Source organism: Cyprinus carpio, chromosome A24, assembly GCF_018340385.1.
Source record: "Cyprinus carpio isolate SPL01 chromosome A24, ASM1834038v1, whole genome shotgun sequence".
NCBI lineage: Eukaryota > Metazoa > Chordata > Actinopteri > Cypriniformes > Cyprinidae > Cyprinus > Cyprinus carpio.
In genome coordinates this window covers 19418913-19446130 of record NC_056595.1, presented here as the reverse complement: position 1 = coordinate 19446130, position 27218 = coordinate 19418913, and the positions used below count along the sequence as shown (strand labels likewise).

General features: G+C 35.3%; 1 protein-coding gene and 1 long non-coding RNA gene across 2 annotated transcripts; one reads left to right on the top strand and one right to left on the bottom strand.

Annotated features, from left to right (window-relative positions):
• Positions 1-627: 627 nt before the first annotated feature.
• Positions 628-17145, top strand: LOC109068720 (2-lysophosphatidate phosphatase PLPPR4-like). The gene is made up of 7 exons (XM_042714556.1): positions 628-1004; positions 4074-4259; positions 10001-10130; positions 11093-11288; positions 13300-13357; positions 14435-14608; positions 15016-17145. Exons 1-7 carry the CDS (start codon positions 927-929, stop codon positions 16432-16434), a joined length of 2241 nt encoding a protein of 746 aa, XP_042570490.1. The 5' UTR covers positions 628-926; the 3' UTR covers positions 16435-17145.
• Positions 7825-11329, bottom strand: LOC122135389. Its single transcript, XR_006153489.1, has 3 exons — positions 11206-11329; positions 9979-10233; positions 7825-8727 (listed from the first exon to the last, which is right to left on the bottom strand). It is a non-coding gene; the product is annotated as an uncharacterized LOC122135389 (long non-coding RNA).
• Positions 17146-27218: the final 10073 nt, after the last annotated feature.

Genomic DNA, 27218 nt, shown 5'->3' with positions numbered 1-27218 from the left:
GGTGGTGTAATGGTGTGGGGGATATTTTTTTGGCACACTTTGGGCCCCTTAGTACCAATTGAGCATCGCCACAGCCTACCTGAGTATTGTTGCTGACCGTTTCCATCTCTTTATGACTACAGTGTACCCATCTTCTGATGGCTACTTCCAGCAGGATAATGCACCATGTCACAAAGCTCAGATCATCTCAGACTGGTTTCTTGAACATGACAATGAGTTCATTTTACTTAAATGTCCTCCACAGTCACCAGATCTCAATCCAATAGAGCAGCTTTGGGATGTGGTGGAAAGGGAGATTCACATCATGGATGTGCAGCGAACAAATCTGCAGCAACTGCGTGATGCTATCATGTCAATATGGACCTAAATCTCTGAGGAATGTTTTCAACACCTTGTTGAATCTATGCCATGAAGCATTAAGGCAGTTCTGAAGGCAAAGTGGGTCCAACCTGGTACTAGCAAGGTGTACCTAATAAAGTGGCCAGTAAGTGTAGATGTTATTAGTGTGCATTTGTGCACTACAAATGCCTTTTTGTGGTATTGAATAATAAATGTACCCTACACGAACATGTCCAACTGTTACCGTCTACATTCGTGACATTATTAATAACTGGAGGAATGCGCAGCTTGTGCGCATGCGCGTCAGGACGCAAGACCCTCATCTGAAAAATCTGATGTCATCTTGCCGGCAATATTTTCCACTCTGTCTGTATATTCAGTTGCAATTGTATAGTCATATTCCAGTGCAATACAAACAACGCGTGTAAATGGTGAAGGGTGTAGATTGTGTGTACCGTTCGTTCTGTGTGCATCACGCATCTCAATGGAGCAAGCAGCAGCTGATCTAGACGGCTTGTTTTGCTGGATGAAGGTGGACGCTTAGGACACAACAGGTTATTGGCATTTATTTAAAGGAGATAAATACGATGTCTGCGAGGGAAAGACTGAAAGAGAAGATGATAAAAGAGAGCGTGACACTGCTGCCATGCTTTTATTTCGTGGAGGTAAGAGACCGTCTGTTTACATTTGCACGTTTGATTTGACAGGTGACAACTTACGACATCAGAACGAGATGCCAATTCTATTTTAATGCTCAGGTTAAGTATTTAAATGTTACAATCATAGCTGAATCAATGAATGGAACATTTACAAAATATTTGACTATTTATCTATGGTGATAAACTGAACCTGAAGAAATTGTATTGCTCATGCTCTTTCATAGCTCATGATACTTGGAGTTATATCTCAGATATCTCAGAGAAATGAAACAGAAAAAAGGACTTTAAAGGAGTTCATATATGCTAATCATAAGAAAAATAGTCTCTTTTTACTCTACTGAATCTCATTGCTGTCTAGGAGAAACAATCGAGATTTTTAAAAGCTATATAAGCTTTGTTTGCCACCAAAGGATTTTTTTTTTTTTTTTTTTTGCCACAGAAGTATCTGGTGTTGACTAAATAAAGTAGAATGTGAAATATTTTTGAAATAACATATACAATTTATATATATATATATATTACACACACACACACACATATGTATATATATGTAAAATATATGTGTAATAATATATATATATATATATATATACACACACACACACGTGTGTGTATTAGAAATTTAATTTATTTATTGAAAGAAAAAAAAATCATAATAAAATGAAATTAAACTTTTAATTAAAATTAAATTATATAGATAATATAATTATGGAATAATTATTTTCATTATAGCTGGTTATAATTTAACCGAACTTTTGACAGTTAATGGCTCTTTTAAAGTTGCAGATGAAACATAAAGCTTAGTATTTACTAAGCATTCTATAAGCACAGTGTGCAAACAAAAATGACCCTCACCAGCTTTATTATTAATGAGTAAGTTTTCATATTTATTGCTTTTACGTTGCACTCAGGCGATTTACTAAGCATTGTTCACTTTGGTGGACAGCATCTCTCACTTTCTTGTAAAATATCATAATTTGATATGTACAGTATGAACTGGCAGAGAGTGATGTAAGCACTGGGATGCTCTGCTTCTGTCAGCTCTCCTTCTGAGATGTTCGCCCAAGGAGGTGCTGCTCTGCTCTCCATGCATCATTATGGGGTTAGTGGAATATATGTAGGTCAGTGTGACATAAAGAATTGAGGCAGAGCAGCTTTTATACACACATGCATACACCGACACACGTGATCTAGTACTTAGGAGGAAGATCTAAGCATGCACTCATACATTATGCAAGGCTGTGCTGACTTGGACATTTTCATTCATTTATTAATTCCTCCATTTGCTTTTTTTCTGTGAGCATTACAAAATTGTTGGTCAAATACCAAAAACGATCAGCGTTACCATATTTGAGGGTTTTAAAGAGATATGAGGCATGTTATCAGGCAGAAACGCACAATTTTGTGCTTCTGAAGATATCAGTGAAGTTTCATCAGGTCACAGAAACCTCCACATCTCCTCATAAGGGGCAAAGCTCTTATCGTAACGGGTCCTTTTCCATCCGGACACCATCTGGACCTGCTGGGATAGTGCCTGTCCCACATAGATCTGAAAATAGCCACTAAGAAATGCTATCCTCCCCATTTATAGCCATCAATTATTAAGACCTCAGTGTCACCTCTTCTTCTTAATGGCATAATCTTGAAGTCAACATGAAATTGCATTCACAACCCATTTAACTTGCGTAACATGATGTATTTCTGACTGAAAATGGATATTCAGTAGAAGAAATTATCAGAACTTGATTAGATCCAGGAAAGTTAATATTTCTTGCATTAAATTGAATTGAACAATCAAATGACCTTCAATATTCTGTAAAAAAAAAAAATTAAATAAAAAAAACATTTTGAGGTTGTAAACAAAACAGAAAAATACTGGTTTAGGTTTTACAAGAAAATACCATTTCAATCTTTCTACTTCAAAACTTCACAGTTAATTTAGTACTTATTCTTCATAACCTGATATCATCAATGTACCTTGGTACCACCATTTACTTCTTTATATAAAGGCACAGGAAAATGTTCAGAAAAAAATCTTTCAAACAGAATTATTTACAACAATCATCTGAAATGCATGTAATTTGCATTCAAAGCAAATAGGCTTTGGTTGGGTTTCATCATGTCTTGTGATTCTCTTTGAAACCTCTACTGTTTGTCCCAAGCGCCAGTGCTTTGGGAGAAAATATGGGTCAGTGGTATCAGTCGGCCACAGCGCAACTCTGCAGAATCAGCACAAAACGGCAGCTGCTTGCTGTATCCATCTGCATATCAAATGCCCGCAAACTGACCCGATCACTCTAGTGTAAAAAGCTTCAGCTGAGAGCTCTTAATTACTGACTTACAGTGATAAACCTGACAAAACAATCTTTCATAAAAAATACTAGATGATCTTGTAAACATATACACATCCGCTGAAAACAATAGAGTAAGAAAAGCTAAGAAACAATTTTCACTCAATAATTACTAGTAAATTGCATAAGAGTAAATTTAAGAGTAAACTTTCTTGAGAGTGTAAATAGCATTTTAAATGACAGACATTCACACTCGAGTGTGCAATGTGTAACTTAACAATTGCTTTCTTTTTTTAATGCATATATAAAACATTTCAATGTAATGTTAAACATAAAAATAATCTGCATTGTCGATCTTAAAGTAATACTGGAATACTATAAAAATAAAAGATGTTAAGGCACACCAGTTCGCCACTGGCTCAAATCACAGGACTTTTTTTCCCACCATTCTATATGAATTTCATAATATAAAGAGCACTTTCTCTTTATTGTTAGTGTGAGTCCATCAGCTTTTCTGCAATTCTGTGAATCGATCACCATTGGTTTGTATTAGTAGCTCACAGGCCTTCAGATATCACCTCATAAACATGACTTGAACTCATTATATGGCTTTCTTTATACCAAGGATTTTATTTATCTTGTAGGTACTGCCGTATCTCTGTATATTGTGTGATAGTGACTGGCTGACTGTATGAATGTTATCATAGGGACCTGTTATGTGGACAGTGTATTTATTTGAAAATGTTTGTTGAAGAGTTATGTGATGTTCTCTCCTCTCTAACAGCTTCCACTCCTGGTCTCATCTATGGTGAGCGTGTATTTTCTGGAGTGGACGGACATTTTCAAACCGGTCCGCTGGGGTTTCAGCTGTCACGACCGCAGTCTGAGTCTGCCTTATATCGAACCCACGCATGAGGTCATTCCCTTCCTCATGCTCCTCAGCCTCACTTTCGCAGCTCCTGCTATTACGGTCAGTCTAACCGCTACACACACACATACAAAGTGCAAGATATACTTCTTCTTTTGGATACTGTATATTGGACAGGGCACAAACCGTTGGCCTCTTGTTAATGTTACCTGAATATACTGAAGCTGAAAATGTGTTATGACTTGTGTGTATTCAGGCACTTGTGACTCACCCAAGCTGGATGAGTACCTGAAGCAACATTCCTATCAAACAATTATTGCAATAATACAAGTCTTGCAGTGTCAGAATTTTGGCTGTTGGCATAGAGTCTGGTCCACTCTGCATCTAATTCTAGCCAAGAAACATTCACGCAGACAGAGATTGCCAGAATAATGTAAAGTGCTCAAGCAAGTTGTATTTACTGGCCCAGATTTTAGTTAGTTTCCACTTTTCTGTGGATTCTGTGAACATTTATATGATTACATAATTACATACATAATTATAATACATAAATAATATAAATCCTTATACCTACCTTTCTTATATATACTTTATATATATTGCCATTCAAAATGTTAGTCGTTTAAGAAATTTATACATTTATTTAGCAAAGGTGCATTAAATGTATCAAAAGTGACAGTAAAGGCATCTATGTTTTTACAAAAGATTTATATTTCAAATAAATGCCTGTCTATTGAATTCATTGAACAATCCTGAAAAAAAATGTCATGGTTTCCCCAATAATATTAGGCAGCAGTTTTTTTTTTCAACATTGTTTTTACATATACATTTTTTTTATTATTATTATTATTATTATTATTAATGTTGTAAATTCAGCTTTGCCATCACTGAAAAAAAAAATAGTTTACAATAGTTTATAATAGTTTATTACTGTTTTTACTGTATTTTTGAACAAATAAATGCAGCCTTGGTAAGCATAAGAGATTTTTTTTGAAAAAATCTTATTGAGCCCAAACTTTTGAGCAATAGTGTGTGTGTGTGTGTGTGTGTGTGTGTGTGTGTGTGTGTGTGTGTGCAAACATTAATCTAAATATTTTATAACAAAACAGTCTCTGAAAATTGGAGTACAGAAAACATAAAAGAAATTTGCAGAAAATGTGTTTAGACTTTCTGATCATTTCACAGACAGACATCAAAGCTAAAAGTGGAATATACTGTTATGCTCATAAATATGCATTTTACTTGCTGCTAAATGCATTAAAAAAAAAAACCTCAATGACAGGAATGTTGATCCAGCACCAACTAGGATGCGAATGCAGGAGCGTGTCCTACTTGAGTAAATTCATAGAGTTAGCCTGTGGTCTATTATCACAGCTGACACACACCAGCTGGCCTCATCTGAAACACTACAGAAAAGAAAGTTTGTGCATGAATAGCTCAAATACACAGTTTTTCCTCACACTACTCCATGAGCAGTGAGCTGTCAGATAGCATCTTTCTCTTCTCAACTTTATGACACCTTCGGTGCATCACAACGCTGCCAGAACAGCTGCTCTGAGGATGCCATAATGACACGGTGAATTTGCTTTTCTCCTCTTCTACCTACAGTAGCAAGGCTTCCTCCGTTTAACTGCCAGTCCTGGAGCAGATGAGTGCATTTTTGCAGCAGGCTTTACTATGGATTTATGATAGCTTGGTTGTTCACTCGTACGGAAAGTCATATTATTTCACACTCAAATTCATGTTGAGCTCTTAGGGCAGATTACGCTGTTGTCTCAGAAATGACAGGATGGTTAAATGGTTTCGCAAACGCTAATGGGCACTTCGTAGTAATGAGTTGGTTGTGGTTCTCGTCTCTCTGATCCTCTGAACTTACAGTATTTGTAGATGATAGTTACTCCACTCTGAAGAAGAAATAAACAGACTGAGATCATCTTTACACTTGGAAAATTTTCTAAATATACCGCAGGCATTTTTATATTAAGGTCATAAACATTTATCAAGCATGTCATTGCAAGCAATTTTATTATTTTTTTAGTTTTCATAAGATCAGCACTCACATTTTATCTTAAGGCTAAAAAAAACAAAACATTTATATTAGATTGGATGTATCATATTAACATGAATCTAATGCAATCAAAGCAATAAATCAAATCTTTATCTAAATATACCCAGAGGGAAACTGTATTTGTCTTATTGCTCTTAAATCACGTAGGAGGTTTATGTTTCATTAGTGTCAACAAAGTATCAACTTCATGTCAGACTTACTTTAGAATTTTTTTCAGAAGTGTTTCTGCAAGTCTTAAAAATTCTGAATATGCCCTTCTACAAATTAAGGCCTTAAAAGGTCTTACATTTGAGTAGAAACTATTAAATTCATAAGGTCATGGCAGTACAAATATCTAAACATGCTTAAATCAAAATGCATTTACTTGAGATTCAAAATGAAAATATGTTGTCTTGTTTTTTTTGCTTGTTTTTTTTTTTTTTTTTGAGAAATTGAACAAAATTAAGTGAGTTTATGCTTAAAATAACAGATATCTGTTTATATTAGGGCTGTCAAATGATTAATCACGATTAATCACATCCAAAATAAAAGTTTTGTTTACATAATATATGTATGTGTACAGGGTATATTTATTATGTATATATAAATACACTCACATAAATTATATATTTAGAAAATATTTACATGTATATACATTTATATATTTATATTCTTATATTTTATATTATATATAAATATATTTAATATATAAACATAACATATTCTTCTTAAATATATACATGCATGTGTGTGTATTTATATATACATAATAAATATACACAGTATACACACATTTATTATGTAAACAAAACTTTTATTTTGGATGTGATTAATCGTGATTAATCATTTGACAGCCCTAGTTTATATTTTAACTTTATATTTAATCTTGATTTAAGACTTTTTTGTTGTTTCACTGGTGAACAAGACAAAAATACTCAGAACATCACTTAAACATTATTACTATATTCTAGTTGAGCTTTTTTTTTTTTGTAAAATTAAAAAGAAATTGAGATCAGTTTGAAAGTATTGCTAATACAACTTGTGTTCTCCTTAGACATTTACATTTAGAGAACCTATTGACGTATTGTATTCCCTTTAATTTATTCCATCAGTTTTCTTTAAAGGGGTGGTTGATTACGGTTTCACTTTTTGAACTTTAGTTAGTGTGTAATGTTGCTGTTAGAGCATAAACAACGTCTGCAAAGTTATGATGCTCAATGCAAAGGGAGATATTTTCTTTTAAAGAAATTGCTGTTTAAGGACTTCAAAAAATAGGCTGGTAGGGACTACAACAAGATTCTTCCTTGGTTTGTGACATAACTAACCCTGATGTTTACATAAACCCCACCCCCGGGAACGATCAACTACCGGGAATGGTATGGGGGCGTGTCATTTCCAGACAATGTGCACTAGGCAGTTAGCAAATCATAAACACCCTGAGCCCACTAACCAATCAGAGCACACTGTGTATTTCTGAGGGAGGGGCTTCATAGAACCAGGAACTCAACAGACTGTTTTGACCAGAATGGAAACAGTGGTGTAGGATAAAGGTAAAATATGTGAAAATAGGTTTTTTATTTTATTTTATTTTTTAAATTAAGCATGAACACATTACACTGCACCCCATAAACACAATCAAGCTTTCGAAAAAGCTGATCAACCACCCCTTTAATTTGTGTTAAAAAGGTCTTTAATTTTACATTTAAGTCTTAAATTTACTTTCATAAAACTTGCTGAAACACTTGAGTATAGCTCTATAAAATTAGTATGGATTGATGATCAGGCCTTGGGAGAATTTCATGAAAAAATGTTCATAGGTTAGTACATCTCGGACATTCTTTTGCAAATCTGAGCAGTTTGTGATGTTCTCTTCTAAAAGTACAAAGGAGACTTTTTCAGGACAAAAACTTGCAAAGAATGTGTTTTTTCATTCGTAGAGGAAAGAGAAACAGAAAGCATTGACTGAACGACTAAAATGGCTAGCAGTACAAAGACACCCAATGTACTTTTCTCTGCAGGATGTGACCACTATGCTTGCTATTTTAGGTAATTAAATAATTGACTTTGAGTTGCAGGCATAGAGAGCTCTGACCACATTTGCATCTTATTCTAACAAGTTCAGCTGCATACAAATGCACAGTGAAGTGTGTCTAAAAACACATTTAGGCTGTCAGGTAATGATCCACTCCGTCCTTTCTTTAGCCCATTTTTGGGTTACAATCTGTTTACCTACAAAGGCCAGATTTAGCATCAGGCAGGAAGTGACCACAGGCACTGAGACGTCCTGTGGTTCCTCCAGGTGTCATGACACAATATGAGCGTCTGAGAGCCCGATCTGGTCAGATGGGATGGGATGGTGGAATCTGCGGGCTTCCTGGGATCTGATTCAGGTCACGGTGTGGCACATGGTCTTGCCAATGTTTAGATCGTATCCTTAGCACCTCCCCCACTAGGCCGGAGCGTGCAGCACAGCTGATTTCAATTCCATGATCCCACTGGGATTTAAACTCCTCACCTGGCAACCTATGCAATATAGAAGAGAAGATTGTCAGCTGTTGAGTCTAAATGTTCTATATGAAAAAAAAAAAAACTAAACAAAAGAATAGTGCAGTGCAAAGCTAGTCTCATGTAACCAGACATTTCACTTGTGGCACACTGAGCTCAAAAATCAGAATTAGAATATGATGTGTTCAAGTGAAAAATAATACATACACACATAAACAGAAGTTATATACAGTATAATGTGCTCTTATATTATTGAATTTGGTAATTATATATACAATTTATATAATTTATACTATGTATATATACTATATACTGGTAGAGCAATTTATATAATATAAATATTCACACACATAATACAATTATTATATATAAATATAATTCAATAATTTCTGTATAATAAATACTTTATATAGTAATATATAAAGTGTGTGTATGTGTGTATATATATATATATATATATATATATATATATATATATATATATATATATATTATTATTCATAATGTAATAATTTATATTAAATGTTTGTTTCATTTATAGTAATTCAATTATTATAATAAATATTTTAGATATTTATTTCTACTATTTATTTCTTTTATTGAATATATTTATATTATATTATATTATATTATATTATATTATATTATATTATATTATATTATATTATATTATATTATATTATATTATATTATATTATATTATATTATATAAGAAAAAAACTGATCAGGCCTAACTATGCTGTTCTCCTACAATGTGGTTAAGTGATGGAGGTTACATAAGGAATGAAGTGAAGCACCAGGGACCCAAACAAAGCTTGTGACCATTTGAGCTGAAATGATTCATCTCCATGAAAGCAGCACTTCACAGCCCTGATGTTTGTGCAGAAGTCAGTGGGTGTGTGATTTTCAGAAGACAGGGAGGTGAAACGCCGGGGACAGATCTGGAGCAGATTAAGGATGGATGTGTCTTTGATGCACACTGACAGCCCTGCTTAAGATGGGCATTAATACATAAGTGTGCAATGATCAAAACGACCGCTCTCTCAGCCCAAGTGAGAACTGATTGCATTATAGCTTATCAAAATTGTGCATTTACACGTAGACAAGGACATTATGGCGATTCTGTTTAAAGGCATCTGGAGCTTCACTACAGAGCTTCTGTTTTTGGTGTCACAGTAAAAAAAACTTCCTGAAGAGTTAGTATGAGACCATTGAGTGCAATCTGAGAGGAGAGAAATCCTGAACATTTGATCCACTTCCACCTCTGACCTGGTATGTTGCATGTCCACAGATCATGATCGGAGAGGGGATTCTGTTCTGCTGTTTGTCCCGGGCACAGTGCAGAGGAGGAGCTGAAGCTGACATCAACGCTGCCGGCTGCAACTTTAACTCTTTCGTCCGCCGAGGTGTCAGGTTTGTGGGTAGGTCACATTTCTTGTAGATTTCTTTTTTTCACTCCTTTATTTCATTACCTTTAGGCCCCAATGGAATGTGCAGGGTTTTTTTTTTTTTTGGGCCAAAACTCTGTGGAATGAATTTAAAAATGTGTTAAACTGATCAGCAATAAAAGTGATAAAATTAAAATTCTGTCACTATGTACAGCACTTAACCTCTTGTTGCTCCAAAGCTGTTTTTCCACTGAACACAAAAGGAGAAATTCTGAAGAACGTTCACACAGCTACCTTTGATGACACATTAGATGCACAAAAAACTGTACAAAAGTGTAGCTCTCAGAACATGTATGTAAATATTCCTGGCAATAAAATGGCTAAATATTTGTGGTCATATGAGTACCAGCATGTCTCTTATGCTCACCAAGGTTGCATTTATTTGATTAAAAATACAGTAAAAGCAGTAATATTGTGAAATTTTATTAAAATCATAAAACTGTTTTCCATTTACATAAAATTACATTACAAGTTATTCTTGAAGCAAAGCTGAAATTTCAGCATCATTACTCCAGTCTTCAGTGTTACATGATCCCTCAGAAATCATTATAATACTCACATACTTATAATATCAATCATTATTGGTGGTCAATTATAATAATGGTTCTTTTCACAGTCAATGTTGAAAATATTTTTTAGATGAATTTTTCCAGGATTCTTTGATAAAGTTCAAAAGAGCATTTATTAAAAACTCTTTTGTAACATTATAAATGTCTTTACTGTCACTTTTGATCAACTTAATGCATCTTTGCTGAATAAAAGTTTTTTTTCTTTTTTAAATCTTACAAGTTTTCCCTTTTGAATTTTTAACAGGAAACATACATTGGTATATAATATCAGCCAATATATTGGTTATCAACTTATTTTAAAATTAATATAAATAATGATCAGTTATCAGTGTATACAGTGTACATTCAGTGTCTTTTTTCTTTCAGGCGTTCATGTGTTTGGCTTATGTGCCACGGCTTTGATTACCGACATCATCCAGTTGTCGACAGGTTACCCCACCCCCTACTTCCTGACTGTCTGCAAGCCCAACTACACTCACCTCAATACCTCCTGTGATGAAAGTTTCTTCATCCTGGAGGACATCTGCTCAGGATCTGACGCCGCTGTCATCAACGCTGGCCGGTACGTCTCTGATTCATGGTGAACGGAGACCTAGATCTCTGTTGGATTAACAGTGCCACAGTCATGTGAAACGGAGATTATTTTAACACCCGCTGAAACAGACAAGTTGATTAAAAAATCTTTAAATATTACTCAAGTGTGAACTCCTAATACTCAGGGATTCGTACGAAAGATATACAGGCACAAGAGGCTGCATGGATCAGAGCCAAGCCTCAGTGCAGCCTAAGAATAGAGGCTGTAGATTAAAGGAATAGCTTTTGATGTACTTTTTAATAAGGTTGGTTTTCAAGGGAACGGACGAGGCCGTGGACCATTTTTCTGCTAGTGTAGATTCACTAAATAATGAAGTACTGAAGTGGCTTATGAATTTCTGAGCATACAGTACACTGACCGTTTACCCCGTTTATAACTCCAGCTCTGTCTGGAGAGATTTGCTGTTGTGATGATTCAAGAACTCGCAATCAGACGGAGTTGGACGTGTTCTAGACCAGCAAGTATAATTTGATGCCTCAAGTACTTAAAGTGTAGATAATCTTTTCTCTGGAACCTTTTATTTACTGTATGTCAGAGATAATATAGTGTATGCTGTTGAATCAGTGCTATTTGTAATGGTTTCCTGCTTTTGATGCCACTATTAATGTTTATTTATCCTCTGAACAGTCTGAACCAGATGCAGACACAACATTAGGTTCAACATATTCAGCTCACCATGGGAGTCATCCAATATATAGTGGGTATAGAAAAGAACCCCACCCCCCCACCCCAAAATAATCATATTTTGTTGCTTTGCACCCTGAAATAGAGACGGACACAGTTTTTGCTGTATTTAGCACAGCCGTATTTACTTAGTGTAACTTCTTACATCCAAGTTGGAAAAAGGATCATCCCCCTCCTAGAAATGACATGTAAACTTGAAGATTCTGAGGCAGATGAGACTAAAATTTAATTATTTGACGCTCACCATCAAATTTAACTGAAAGTAAGCAGTTCTGCAAAGACGAGTGGGCAAATTTGCAAAGTCTAGATGTGCAAAGTTAGTAGAGACAAATCCCAACAGACTAAAGGCTGTAACTAAAGGTGGTTCAACAAAATACAGATAAAAGGAAGTGATTCTTTCTCCAACTCAGTGATTCAGTTTTTTTCCTGACATGTTGGTGTTATATCTTTCACTTGGATGTTATAAGGTGCACTGAGTAAATACATCTGGATAAAACAAAAACTACGTCCGTCTTCATTTCAGTCTGCAAAGCAACAAAATGTGATTATTTTAAAGGGTGTTGATTCTTTTCTGTACCCACTGTATCTATATGAACAATGTTCTTGAATGAAGTTTAATAATGAGAAGAGAACTGTAATTAGACTTTCAAATAAAAACATGAAGAAAAACTGCACAGCAGAGCACTAAAAACCACCCCTAATAGTAGGGGTGCACGATAAATATCGGCCGATAATTAATGCGCATCTCGTCAGTAAAGCCGGTTCTCTGATCAACGGTAAATTCCATCAGGTGCGTGATTTCACATAGAGCAGCTGTTATTACACAGAGCCGTTGTTAACTGACAAGCTGCGCAAATCAACGCTGATAATGAACATGGATTTGCGCAGCTTGTCAGTTAACAATGGCTCTGTGTAGTTACAGAGCATTCGGCCGATATTTATCATGCACCCCTACCTAATAGCCTATAGCAACCGCATAGCAACGCACTAGAAACCACCCGACACCCTATAGTAACTTCACAGCAACAAACTAAAAACCACTCCAACACCATATAGCAACCGCTTAGCAATGCACTATAAACCACTCCTAACATACTACAGCAACCACATAGCAACGCACTAGAAACCACCCTTAGGACCCTATAGCAATTGCATGGCAACACACTAAACACCGCAAATTAACTCAGTATAGCATATGCATCAAGAAGAGAGGTATGGACTTTCAAATGTGTCTGCTGTATTCTTTCTCTCCTTTGATGACAGTGTTGATCAGAATTGCTTTCATTTATTTCAGAAAATCCTTCCCATCACAGCATGCAACGCTGGCATCCTTTGCTGCCGTGTATGTCTCGGTGAGTAAAAGTCAGTCATTCAGAAGTATTTAGGCACTTTTCACTGTGCTGTTAGAGAGACAGAAAAATGGAGCTGCACTCATGTCACCTTCTGTGCAAAAATGACCCTGATGTGTGGATAAAAGGACAACAGCTTTCCACTGTAATTTGTGCAGCAACAACATCATCCAGTTTAGTGGAGCTTGTCAGTGTAGTGCAATGGAGTGTTAGCCACTTTGAGCTGTATGTGTTTGAATGTTACTGTCCATTCAAGGGTAGGAATGCATCTTTACATTTTTCTCTGCTCTTGACATCAACACAAACTATGTGCACATTATATAAGCTGACAGAATGCCGGTAAAGTCACTTACATCTGCATAATAATTTTAAATTGGGTATTCTAGAAGTCAAAGAGTGTGTTTACATACATAATATTACGTCACTTATCCATAAAAAGCTAAAAATGTGTAAAGTGTAAAAAGTGGTTTTCTGGCAGGTTATTCAATGTGTGTATGTCTGTTAAAGTTTTAAAATCAAAACCAGAGAAAATCTTGATTTTTAAAGTGTGGTTATCAGTCTATATAGCTCCATTCTCAAGCTCAAGGTCAGTTGATTCATTATGTAAAACAAAGAATCTGTCATTTATAATGAGCTGATATACTCAGTGTGCTTTTGCTTAAAGCGCTTGTGAATTTCCCTGATAAAAGAACTGTTTAAGCTGTTGAAATGACCTTACACATTGTCATCTTATGTACAGTCAGTCTAATAATCTTGAGTCAGACAGTGGATGGCGACTCGTGTCTCTGGGAACCGTACCAACCATCTCACAACTCTGGGGTTTACCAAGTCACAAAATACTCAAATTATTTAAATGTGCTTCAGTGGTTTAGTGATAATGTGCTTTATGATACTCTCAAATTAGATTTATCATGTTCCCTGTGGTTAATTCATTTCTTCTGAAGTGTTTGAAGATTATAATAATTATCAAAGTGTGCATGAATTTTTCAGATGTTATAGCTGTGGCTCACTACCTGATTTGGCTTCGGCTTGGAAACATCACAGCATATCTGTGATCTTAATCGTCTTTTTCTTGTGCAGATGTATTTCAACAGCACACTAACAGACTCATCCAAACTGCTGAAGCCTCTTCTGGTGTTCTCCTTCATCATCTGTGCCATCATATGTGGCCTAACCCGCATTATTCAGCACAAGAACCATGCTGTTGACGTTTACCTGGGCTTCCTGCTTGGAGGGGGCATCGCTGTATACTTAGTGAGATGAATATAAGAAGTTTTATATATTTAATAGCATTTTAAAGCAATTTCATGATACAAAGGGTCTTGGAAATGCAGTTTACTTGCATGTTTAAAACATGAAATATGGACACTACAATTTAGCCAACTAGGACATGTTCCTGGATCAGATCTTTGTTGGTTCTAGAGTAACATTCTCATCAAATAATTGTACGCCAAACTCTAACATTCCTCTAAAACCAGAAGGAATCAGGCATTTTCATGGTCCAAACTCAAGCCATAAGACTTACCCTAAAATCAGACTAGTTGTTCCAGGACTAAAACGAATGTTGATCCAGGAACATGTCAAGTAAACTGTGTTACCAAAACCCTTATTATTAAGTATGTTAGGAAATACAAATGAAATACTGTGTTTTGTCCATCCAGGGTTTGTTTGCTGTAGGAAACTTCCAACCGAGCAAGCAGAAACCGACAAGTCAGTTTCACGTTCAGGATTCTCATCGAACTATGGCTGACCTTTGCCAGCAAGGTCACCACCTACCTGCCAAGAGCTGCAGTGGCAGTGATGGCCTCTCATCTTCATGCTCCGAGGGCATACTGCGCCGCAACACCAAATACCACCAGGCTGGATCTCTTAGCAGCCTGAAAAGACCAAGTGGAGATGTGGAGGTCATCACCTGCAGTCCACCACACAAGGAGAACATGGTGACCTTCAATACCTTGCCCAGAGTGCACACGCCTGCCATGGATGAGTCTGCCTTCCGCAACGCCACCATCCACACCTCCTCGGTAGACTCGAGTCGATCGAAGCAGCTGCTGATGCAGTGGAAGAGTAGGAACGAGAGCCATAAACACTCCCTGCATGCCATGGAAGGCGGACCAGGACTGTCCCCTCCAAACAGCATGGACATCCGCTGCAATTCTGAACCCTTAGCTGTGGGAATCAATGGTGAACATCAGGGACCTGGAACCCCTTACCTAAAAATGGCCACTGGAAGTACAACACTACTAAGCAACCCCAGCGGAATTGCTGGCGGTGCTCGGATAACCATCCAGTCTCGACCTGGTTCCTCGCAGTTGGTGCACATCCCAGAGGAGACACAGGAGAACATGGGTGGCTTGCCAAATGGCAGTAACATCCGCGACAAATGGCTTAAAAGCATGGAGAGGACTGCGGAGAACGGTGGGGAGGTACCAGTGGTTAGGACTAACTCTAATGGCCAGCCACGGATAATGCAGGTCATTGCGATGTCCAAGCAGCAAGGTCTCCTGCAGGGAAGCTCTCCCAGTTCTGAAAGCAGCAGCCACACCAGTTCCACAGCACCACTGCAGCGCTACAAGACCCTGCCTGAGGAGTCTGGAGGTCAAGGCAGCACTGGAGCAATCATTCGGGTGGAAGCCCATCCAGAGAATGGCCGAGCCCTGGTGCATGCGCACTCCACAGATGGAAGTGGCTCCTGGACGTGGAAGTCCCAAAGCAGCTTTAGACATTCATTTGAGCTCAACGACTTGAATCGGGACTCAGAGAGCTCAGAATCCGTGAGGGATGGGAACAGTTCTACAGACAGAAAGAAGAATGGCTCTAATGCTCCTAAAGTTGTCGCAGTTCCAACTGTTCCGACTGTCCCTACTGTATCTACGGCAGGTGGAGACCAACATCCCAACCAGACCATTTCCACCATCCGGGTCACTCCCATGGAAATGACAGAATCTGGTCCTGAGAGTCACAATTCGAGCTTGCGCAGAAAAACCAGGATCCTCATCCCTGAAAGAGGAAACAGTCCAGACAATACCAGGAATATTTTTTACAAGGGAACATCCACCACCCCAGTTTTCAAAGAGTAGTCAGTAATTATCTAAACAAAAACAAAAAATGAAGAAACCAGAAGAGGTTGGTTGTTACATATGTTATGTTTTACACATCTCCGATGGCATCACTTGTTATGCATGAGATGATTCACAGATTTAAAATTATATGACAAGTGAGAAAAGCACAAAATCCAGGTTTTGATCATAGTTCTGTTTACTTTTGTGATAATGACATTGTAAACATATGACCGTATATCACATGGAAATGGTCTTACCTTTAGTGAAACACTGTGAAGCTGGAACTGTGACTGTGCCAAGATTAAACTACAACACTGTATTTAAGTATTTAACATCTCAGATATCTTAAAAGATTTTCCATATAGTCATAATTTCACTTATTCATACACTAATAACTATGCTAGCTGAAACCCTTATTTTTGTATTCTGTAAATAAATTTTAAACTTGGTGCTGCCCATTTCCGAAAACATTATGTAAAAAACATCAAGCTAAGAAGAAAATAAATAAATTTCTTATGACCATAAGTGCTTAGAATATTCTCTGTAGCAAGTGATAGTCATAAAACAACATGCACTTCACGTTTACTACTTGCAATACAAATACTTTACATACCGTATGTGCTGTATCTGTAGGAATTTGTGCATAAAATGTGCATTCATGTACATTTTAATAGACACATACAAGGGTTTATGTTTTAGAAATACAATGAAATAGTATGTATCCAAAAAGAGAGAGAAAAAAAAAAAGAACTACACTTTACATACAAATACCAACAAATAGTAATGAGATTTATTACTTCCATTTAAGACTATTATTGTGAAGAAAACATTTTTTTAAAGTTATTTTAAGGTTAGCTGCATTAGTAGCAAAATGATATTCCATGTTTTCTAATTGTGGTTATACCACTGTGAGCTCCAGCTTTTTAGGCCAAACAGTCATATTAAATGTTTTATATACACCTGTCTAGCCACACACACACACACACACACACAAAATCAATAAAAATAAATAAAATTAAAATGGCTTTACTGTTCAAGAGATTTGTAATGAGCAAGAAATGGCTCAGTAAATCTACTGTCATCTTAGCTGTTAAAAACTACAGCAGTTAATTCCATGTTAATTTACTGTGTAACTTTTTATAAACTGTAAATTACTGTGCCAAAGGGTATTTTAAAGGGAAGATTGTGTTTTGAAACATTTCTATAGAACTCTGTATTCTTATAAACCACAAACTCTTTCAGCACAGCTGTAGCCAGTGCATGGTAGTTTGATATTTCACATTTATTTTTGGTTTCCTTTTTGTAAATTATGCATTTGTAGCAGCTGCATATGTGATTATTTATACAGAATATAAATGACTTGTTGACAATCTTTATAGATAATGTCACATCAGAATACATTGTATATTATCTCTAACACTGTTTGGATACCCGTTAATGTGCGCTAATGATTATAGAAATGCATTAAGCATGCTGGTAGCAGTGTGTGTGTTATCTGAGGAACGTTTTACTCTGTAGCTCTCTGTAACTGTCATCGACACCGTGACGTGCGGTTCAGTTTGGATAGGAATAAATCCAGTCGAACCTGTTACAGTGATGTTACGTGTTAATATTGCGGCGACCTGACTCAGAAAAATAATGTCAAACTTTATCTATGTACGTCACCTGAATACAGTTTGTTTCAGTCGTTACATGGCTTTGTTTTACTCCAGTAACAGGTGAAGAAAAACTGTGCTGTATCAGTGTTTGAATAAACATTTGCCATTTAAAACTGCTGAGTCTCTTCAATAATGAATTGGCTGCACAATGGTACTTTCCAAAAATAGAGTACAAAATAGGCATAGAAACTCTTAAAAATAAAAGTCAAACTAAATATCACATGGTGTTTTATTTTCCAGTTATTTTACTTGAGGTGTACAATTTTTAAGATAATTTTGTCTGAATATGATTTAAAAATACATTTTTTCAATATTTTTTAGCAACAATTTTAACTAAAAAATACAATAATTTATTTTCTTTTAAAAAGTATATATATATATATATATATATTTATATAAAAATGGGATGCTATTCTTGGAAAGTGCCTCATACTGTGTTTCTTCATCACTGTCATAAAAGTTAAAAAATATGGTGTGAGAATGATTTCTCTGTCAGCTGAGGACAGTCAACAGCCATACACGAATATGACAGACTGTGGGTTGAATGCAAATTTAAGGCGTAACAAGTTTAAATTGTTGCCTGTGGTCTTTTGTCCATCCTCCAAAATACTCTCTGTCAGAAAATTAGTGCGGTCAGATAACTCACATCCCTTCCCCTACACCATCCTACGTCTCTTGCATCAAGTAAACTAAAGCTGGCATGTAACGCTTTATCCATGGCTATACATTTAAAGAGATCACACCAGATCAAGAATGTGTGACGCCACATAAACAGACACAAAGCTCTCTGATCTGGAAACGCTGGTCTCGTTACGACTGCCATGTGTAATTATCATGGTACAGTATAAAGTAGGTCAGTGAATTGACCTAAATTGAATGTGAGCGCTGCCAGATACAACCTCATCTCTTATGAACAGATGAAGTAAACCAAGGCCGTAACCATGTCTTGAACATTTCGTTGGGGGGACCAACTTAGGCTATATATATATATATATATATATATATATATATATATATATATATATATATACACACACAGTGCCGTTCAAAAGTTTGGAATCAGAACGTTTTTTTTTTTGTTTGTTTGTTTTTGTTTTTTAAATACGGTTCTTTCATCAAGGCTGCATTTATTTGATCAAATATACAGAAAAAAAAAACTTAATTTTGTGAAATATTATTGCAATTTAAAATATCAGTTTTATATTTTAATATACTTTAAAATAGAACTTATTACTGTGAAACAAAGCTGAATTTTCAGCATTATTACTCCAGTCTTCTTTCAGAATTCTATCTAATATGCTGATTTATAATCAATGTTGGAAAAAATTTTGCAGCTTCATATTGTTTGGGACCTGTGATACTTTTTTTCAGGATTCATTGGTAAATAAAAAGTTAAAAGGAACAGTGTTTATTCAAAATAGAAATTTTGTGTTACAATATACACTACTATTCAAAAGTTTGAGGTCAGTAAATTGTTTCCTTCTTCTTCTTCTTTTGAGAAATTAATACTTTTATCCAGCAAGGATGTGTTAAATGGAATGGAAAGTGATATAGTAAAGACATATTGTTAGGAAAGATTACTATTTTGAATAAATGTTATTCTTTTTATCCTTTTATTCATCAAATAACCAAAACAAAAAAGTATCACAGGTTCCAAAAAATAAATAAATAAATAAATAGCACAATTTAAACCATGAATTCTGAAAGATCATGTGACACTGAAGACTGGAGTAGCCTATTGATGCTGAAAATTTTAACTATAGGAAACCAATATTTAATTTTTCACAGTATTAATGTTTTTTTTTCTGTATTTTTGATCAAATAAATACAAAAAATAAAAACATATAAAGCATATCAGCAATGGAAGCTCTGGATCAAACAGAAACACCTTTGTCTAGGCAACAAGTAGTGGTTGTCATTGATCAGGTACTTGTTCTCTAAACTTCACGACTCAAACAGAATCACTAATACATAATATTCTTACAGACAACTCCTGATAGCTTCCCTAGTGTCAACATGTTTTACTGCAGTCTCTACAGTCTCCTTATGAAAAAGTATTTTTAGCAACCAGAATTTAAGTATACAGCAAGTATATGGATAGTAACCTCAAGTAAAACTATGGATAGCCTTTCATTACTATATTTTGAATAAATACCACGCTAGTACCATGCAAGTTAGGGATAAGGTAAATCCCTTATATTCAGGCTAACTTACTTCAATACAGACAAACGTCTTCAAAAGCAGCCAATATCATTAATTTAAATACTAGTCTGTACTACCAGTGTGCTCAATTATCATGGCAGTGCTAACCGGGAACCTATCAAATCTATGAAGCTAACATGCTAAAGCTAATGATGTGGGTTCCCAAGGAAATGGAATGCAATGAATGCAAGCAACTACTGCCTTTGAATTATCTGGCATTAGCTACCTTGTGTCTGAAAGATGAGGATTTTAGTTTTGGATATGTATTGTTGAATAATATATTGGATTTGAATTAATAATTAATGTAGGGTGCATGACATTCAAACTGATACAAAAACAGAGCCAGCTCATCTGAAATCAGAGGGCATGAAATTCATAAATAGAAATACCTGATCTTAGTGGTATCATGGATATTTTAACTTTTCTTACGTCCACTTTTTTCTCAAATCAAAACTTTCACAATTTGAGCAATTTAAAATGTTTATATTTGCTATAGCAAACAAAAATAATATGGTATAATATAATAAAAGCTATTATGTATACATAAATAATATTTTATTTAATATAAAAAATAAATAAATAAATAATGCATGGAAAACAGTGATCAATATTCTTCAGATTTTCTCATGAATGACATGAGTGCGAGGAATTGATGACTGTTTTTTCATATTTGGATGAACTACTCTTTTAAGTTAGGTTAAGTTAGGCACATTGTGAAATGTTTTAAAGCTGCAACCTTCCAGTGCCATTAGAAACTGAAATCCTAATGAATGCCTTTTAAGTGTAGCAGTGACCTTAATGGAACAACCATTTGTCAGCATCACAATTTATTTCTATATCGGTGATTTTATATCTACCTCACAGCATATGAGCACTGAAAGGTCAAAACTTCAAGTCATGTTGTATAGGATATGGACAGCAATGGCAAAGGGGCAGTTGGGAAATGAAATTAAGGCCTGATTGTGACAGCCAGTGGTTTGTCCAATTTGAAATGCATTAGGGGTTCAGGCCAGGCACTTACACATGGTTTCTTCACACTTTGGGTGATAAATGACCTGTGGGTATGCATGGATCAGTACACAATGTAGAATGTAATTGATTCCAGCATTAAAGATGCTTCCAATATTTGCTGTAGTCTGTGCCCAACAGCTTTTACTAATGGACCATTGCAAATGCCCAGCAACATTCAGATTTGAGGCCTACAGAAAACAAGTTATTTTTTAAGAGCAGGTCACATTAGCATAATTTTCGCAGGCAAAAGTCCACAACCGAATTGCTCTAAAACAGCATACAAAACAATGATCTCAAACTGAAAGTCAGTGATGTTGACTCAAATTCTGGGCCTGGTGCACTCTACAGAGACACTGCGCAGTGATGTGTCAGCATCTCTGGTGCAAAAAAAAAATAGAGGTACAAAGGCTTCAAGTAACTTTCATTTGCAATTTCTTCCTCTCTAAAGACTGTGTGCAATTCTCACTTGATGGCCTACAGTTAGTATGCATGATAGCAAAGATGTCTTTTCATTTCTGTCCTCAGGGAACTACAGCCTTTCAACACATTCAGCTGAGATACATTCTCCACAACAAACAAATTCAGCTTTAAAGAGGTAAGGGAACTTTTTCCATTCATTTTATGGAGTGCCAGCTTCACCTCTACCACCTCCATACAATTCAACTGTCTAGAGTCTAGACAACTGCTCCATCAATATAGCGGAGTAGACAGACAGACACTGACATTGAAAACACCTCTGGATCTCTTAGATCTCTTGTTGATATTACAGTTCCTAACACTTGTGGCATTTTTAGAATTCATAACATGAGACATTAAAAAACATCTTGTGATGAAAAAATATATAAAAAATATAATAAAATGAAAATTAATATTGAAATTATAATTTGTGTATATAATAATTATGTATATATATATATATATATATATATATATATATATATATATATTATATATATATATATATATATATAAAATACAATAATTGTATATTTTTAATGAATAATTAATATATATATATATATATATATATATATATATATATATATATATAATATGTACATATTATCAAATATATGTTTATATATTTTGATCAGATGCAACTGATTACTGAATATTAATGCTAACATCCTAAAACTAAATAATTGTATACAACACAATAATTTTAAATGATTATTTTACTAATATATACTTTATGTGCCTGTATTTTTTTGTAATTGATCATTGTATATTAATTATCATATTTCAGCATGCTGATGAAAAACACTGTGACTGGTTTTTCTTTAATGCTGGCAGATTCGTGAGATTTTTGCTGTGGATCATGTCATCCTAAACACCTCTGAATTTTTCATGAACAGCCCCTGATGTGCCACAGGCAAGCCAGTGTTTTATTAATAAAAAGCTCACTGGCTTAATGCAAAGGAGGCTGTGACAAGGTTTTCAAACAGGGTTTTTTTTTTTTTTTTTTTGGTACTGCAAGCCAATGGAATGCATTCCATTACTGGAAATAAGACTCAGTTATATTAAAAAAAAAAAAAAAAAATCAAGAGCCTGGCATTTAAATGATTGTGTAATTTAAGTCAACATAAAATGACATAACCAACCCATTTTTCTTTTTCAGTGTACCATGCACAGTAAGACCAAGAATGTTTATTAATTACATAAATAGAAATGATTTTGATTTTATGTTGAATTTGAAATATTTTTTGAAATGAATACTAAACATTTTACTGCAGAACTGGTAAGCACTGTTGAAGAGAATTCTGTCCCTTCTAATCTACATTAAACAATAATGAAATGTTTCTCAAAAAGACACTGCTGTCATATAAAATAAGCTTATAAAGCCAGGACAGCATCTTGTTAAGATGTACTGTTGTTTTAGACAAAACACAAAACACACTTACTGCAGCCCACAAACTGGGTCAGGTATGATGAGATATGAAATGTTAATTATTTCTGTGAGTGATATTTTGCCAGCTTTACCTTCACTGCATCAAACAGTAACTTGATTGTTTTTATGACAGTGGACTTCCAAAGGAGTCTTCATTATTGGATCGTAAAAGAAATACATAAAACAGCATGTAAGTGCCTGAGGAAGATTGGATGATACATTTCTATTTAACAACAGTGCAAATAGCATTGCAATGCACTGCAATAAAATCCAACACTGGGCCATTACAACTTAAAGGGTTACTCCACCGCAAAATGAACATTTTGTCATTATTCACTTACCCCCATGTTGTTCCAAACCCGTAAAAAGTCTTTGGAACACAATTTAAGATATTTTGGATGAAAACAGGGAGGCTTGAGACTGTCCCATAGACTGCCAAATAAATAACAGTGTCAAGGTCCAGGACAGTATGAAAAGCATCGTCAGAATAGTCCATCTGCATCAGAGATTCAAACGTACTGTAATGTTATGAATCGACAAGAATACTTTTTGTACATGAAGAAAACAAAAAGAATGACTTTATTCAACAATTCCTCTCCTCTGTGTCTCACCAAATAAGCGTAGCGCCATTTTCGAGTATCCCTTTATGAACAAGTGTTTTTGCATGTTTATTTTTGGAGCAGAGATCTATGTTTAGAATATGTTAAATATCCAGATCGATCAGATCCTTTCTTGTTCTTTCTTTAAACGTCAGAAACATTAGTAACTCCTGACCTGGATTTGTATTTGGTTGTTTCTGGGTTATTCCTGTATTGTTGAAGCAAGTCTGCATTGTTGCTGATTTTATGCAACCTTGAACTGACTCTGAATTTAAATTAATTATGCAATTAAGTATAATTATGTAAATTTATGTGAACATTTTTTTTTTTGGCTTCATTTTAATAACCTCCACAAAAGCTGTCTATTTCTCTTCTCATCTATGAATACTATGGATAGATTTGCTTTCAGAGCAGACACTGAAGGTTTTAGGATTCTCATGGGACGTAAAGCTGTTTGTCAGCAGCCTACAATCGAATCGTTAGAAACAGATGCATCTGCTCAGCCTCATCTCTGTGGTTGTTCTGTGACTGAAACACAAACTGATGTCCGAAGAGCTGATATATGGACTTGTACAATGGAGGAGGAATATTTACGCTGACTAGGGGGTCTGAAGAGAACCTGATGATCGTTCATTTAACTGTGACCACAGTTATCAAGCGTAAATCTGTGCTGCACAAGACAGAGAAAGACTATAGACAGTAATCTCACATGTGTCTCCTCTAAAGATCTCAACAATGAGACCAAATTATGACCTCTATCCATATTAAATTATTTACTGTTACTTTATGTCAGCAATTTTAGACTCAGGGTACGTTTACATGACAATAACATAAGAAAAGGGTGTTTTTCCCAAGATTGCCAGATTCAGTTACATTTATTTTTGTCACACTTGCTGTTTTGATTAAGAAAACTGTAAAGCCTTAGACACACCTCTACACCTGTATACTCACATAAATATATAAACACATCATGAAGAGCTGGCCTCATTTCTGACAAATGACACATGGCGCTTTTTCACACGCAGCGTTGCACGATTAGCAGTGCAGTGAGCCGTGAAGCTAATTGCCACAATGTTCTCCCAAGCACCGTGCTGACATTTAGAGAGCGATGGCTAGACATACATTTCCATTCAGTTTATGAAGATGAAAGTGGATTTTGATTTATGTGACACTGAAGACTTGAATAATGTCTTCTGAAGATTCAGCTTTGCATCACAGGAATACATTTCATTTTAAAATATATTAAAATTGAAAATATCTATTTGAAATTATAATATCTCACAAAATTACAGTTTTGAATGTATTTTTGTTAAAATAAGTGATGATTATACAGTAAGAAAATATTAGTGCTACATTGTATGTTGCTTGCAAAAACAAACATACAGAATATATCTAGCCAGAATACACAGCTACTTTTGAATGGCTATCAAAAAGGTATTATTATTATTTTTTTATTTATTTTTTTTGCAGAGAATGTTACAACATCTACCAGCAGGGGCTAACGGGACATGCTGACCACTCAAACCTTGACCTCTTGGGCTGGCCTCGGCCTCTGCCTCCTGCTTTTCCTTTTTTATCTTACCTTCTTTATTATGCCATCTATTTTTTTCTCTTGCTGTGTGTCTGGTTAGAGGACAGTCAGGAGACTCCTTACCAGTTTAGATGGAACATGAGGTCGTCCTGTCACTGCTGCATAGGTGAACAGGTGCATGGCTGCTAGATCTGCCATGGAAAGGGAAAAATGTGAAAACAGTAGAAAAAGAGGCAAATTAGAGGTATAAGGAGTGATGGATTCAAGCAGACAGCAAAATGGATGTGTTTTATAAATTAAACATATACAAATGTACAGGTATTTCATGAAATACATTCAGAAATTAGTACACTCATATGTCTATTTTCTGCACTGGCATGTTAGTTCTGCTCCTCACAAGCCGATGGGTGCTGAAGATCAGTTGAGTTTTCCTGTCATCTGCTGGTGGCTGGCGCTCACTACAGATACACCGCAAGATTTTTTTTTAAATTTAGAAATAAGAAATTCACTATTTAGTTTTTTCGTTGTTCGTATTTTACTTTGAACTAAAACCTTACCTTTCCGTTTATTTAAATTTTTTTTTTTTTTCAATTAAATGCAAATAGCCCACTTTTTAATATTGAATAAAAAATATACAAGTCTGTGTAAGAGTCTGTGACATTTTTAAACTGTTGAAACAAAACAGCTGATTTAACATGTTGATTTAAAGATCTTGGATATTAATACTGAATAAATAAATGTGTTTAAACAGTTTAAAAGTGTCATGGGCAGACCTCTCATTCTCTAATCAAGAATAGACGAGATCTGATAGCTGGCCAGATGATTTCACACAGGAGGAATGCTCATATCAGGCTGGAGAATGTTATAGATCCCTTGCCAGAGATTCACTTCCCTCTACAAACCTTTGATCCAGTCATTACATGGGCAGACATGCAGGCCCGCAGCTCCCAAATCCCATCACACACCAGCAAAGCCAAGTCAATAAATCCAGCACAGGTGAGAGAATGGTCATTTCCTGATGAGAAACAGGTTGAAGCATGTATTTACCCATACATCGATGTCGCTGGACACTTTGCAGGACACTTAGTAAAACAAAATATAAATGTATAATTTAGTAGTAAAATCATTTGAATTGAGCCTGTAAATAAACACATACAAATATACAGTATAAACATATGAATATATAATATCATATAATTAATATTAACATAAATTATTAATATAATTAATATTACATATTATTCATTATATGCACATACCTCTTAAAGAACAGATAATGCTCATATTTCGACTCTGTTGCTTGTTAATGTGGTGTTGACCATCTTATTGTCCTCATAACTCTTATGGAAATTGTGTAAAAGTGTTTTAAACATTAAAAAGTGGGCACAATTCCTGTTCACTGATCGCCACCTGCTGGTTTAATTGTGTAACCTATAGAAATTCTTCAACTGAGTCAAAAGATTCGAGTCCCTGGGATGAATCAAAATTGTCATAACATACTGTTAAAGTTCTTCTGGGATATGTTTAATTGAAGTAATGGGCAGTTATGCTCGGACATGTCCGTTGAGTGGAATGGTTGTTTCTGTTAGAACATAGAAATGAAAGGCTCTTGTTCTGCTCCCGCTGCAGGGTTCTCTGGCTGCCATGGCAACAGTACCTGTATCAAAAACGGCTACAGCTGACAGCTGGAGCTATGTAGGGTTTTATGGTCATAAAAACATCCTAAACACCATAAGGAATATGTGTCAAACTTCTTACAATCTCAGTAACATTCAGCCTGAAAGCATTTCAAATAAGGCACAGGTAAATGGATTAATAGAACACGGCGTAGTTATATGCATAAGTTATTAATCATTAGCTGTTTTGTCAGTGCAAAGCTACTGTAACAGTAAGGTTAACTCTGTCTTCCGTTC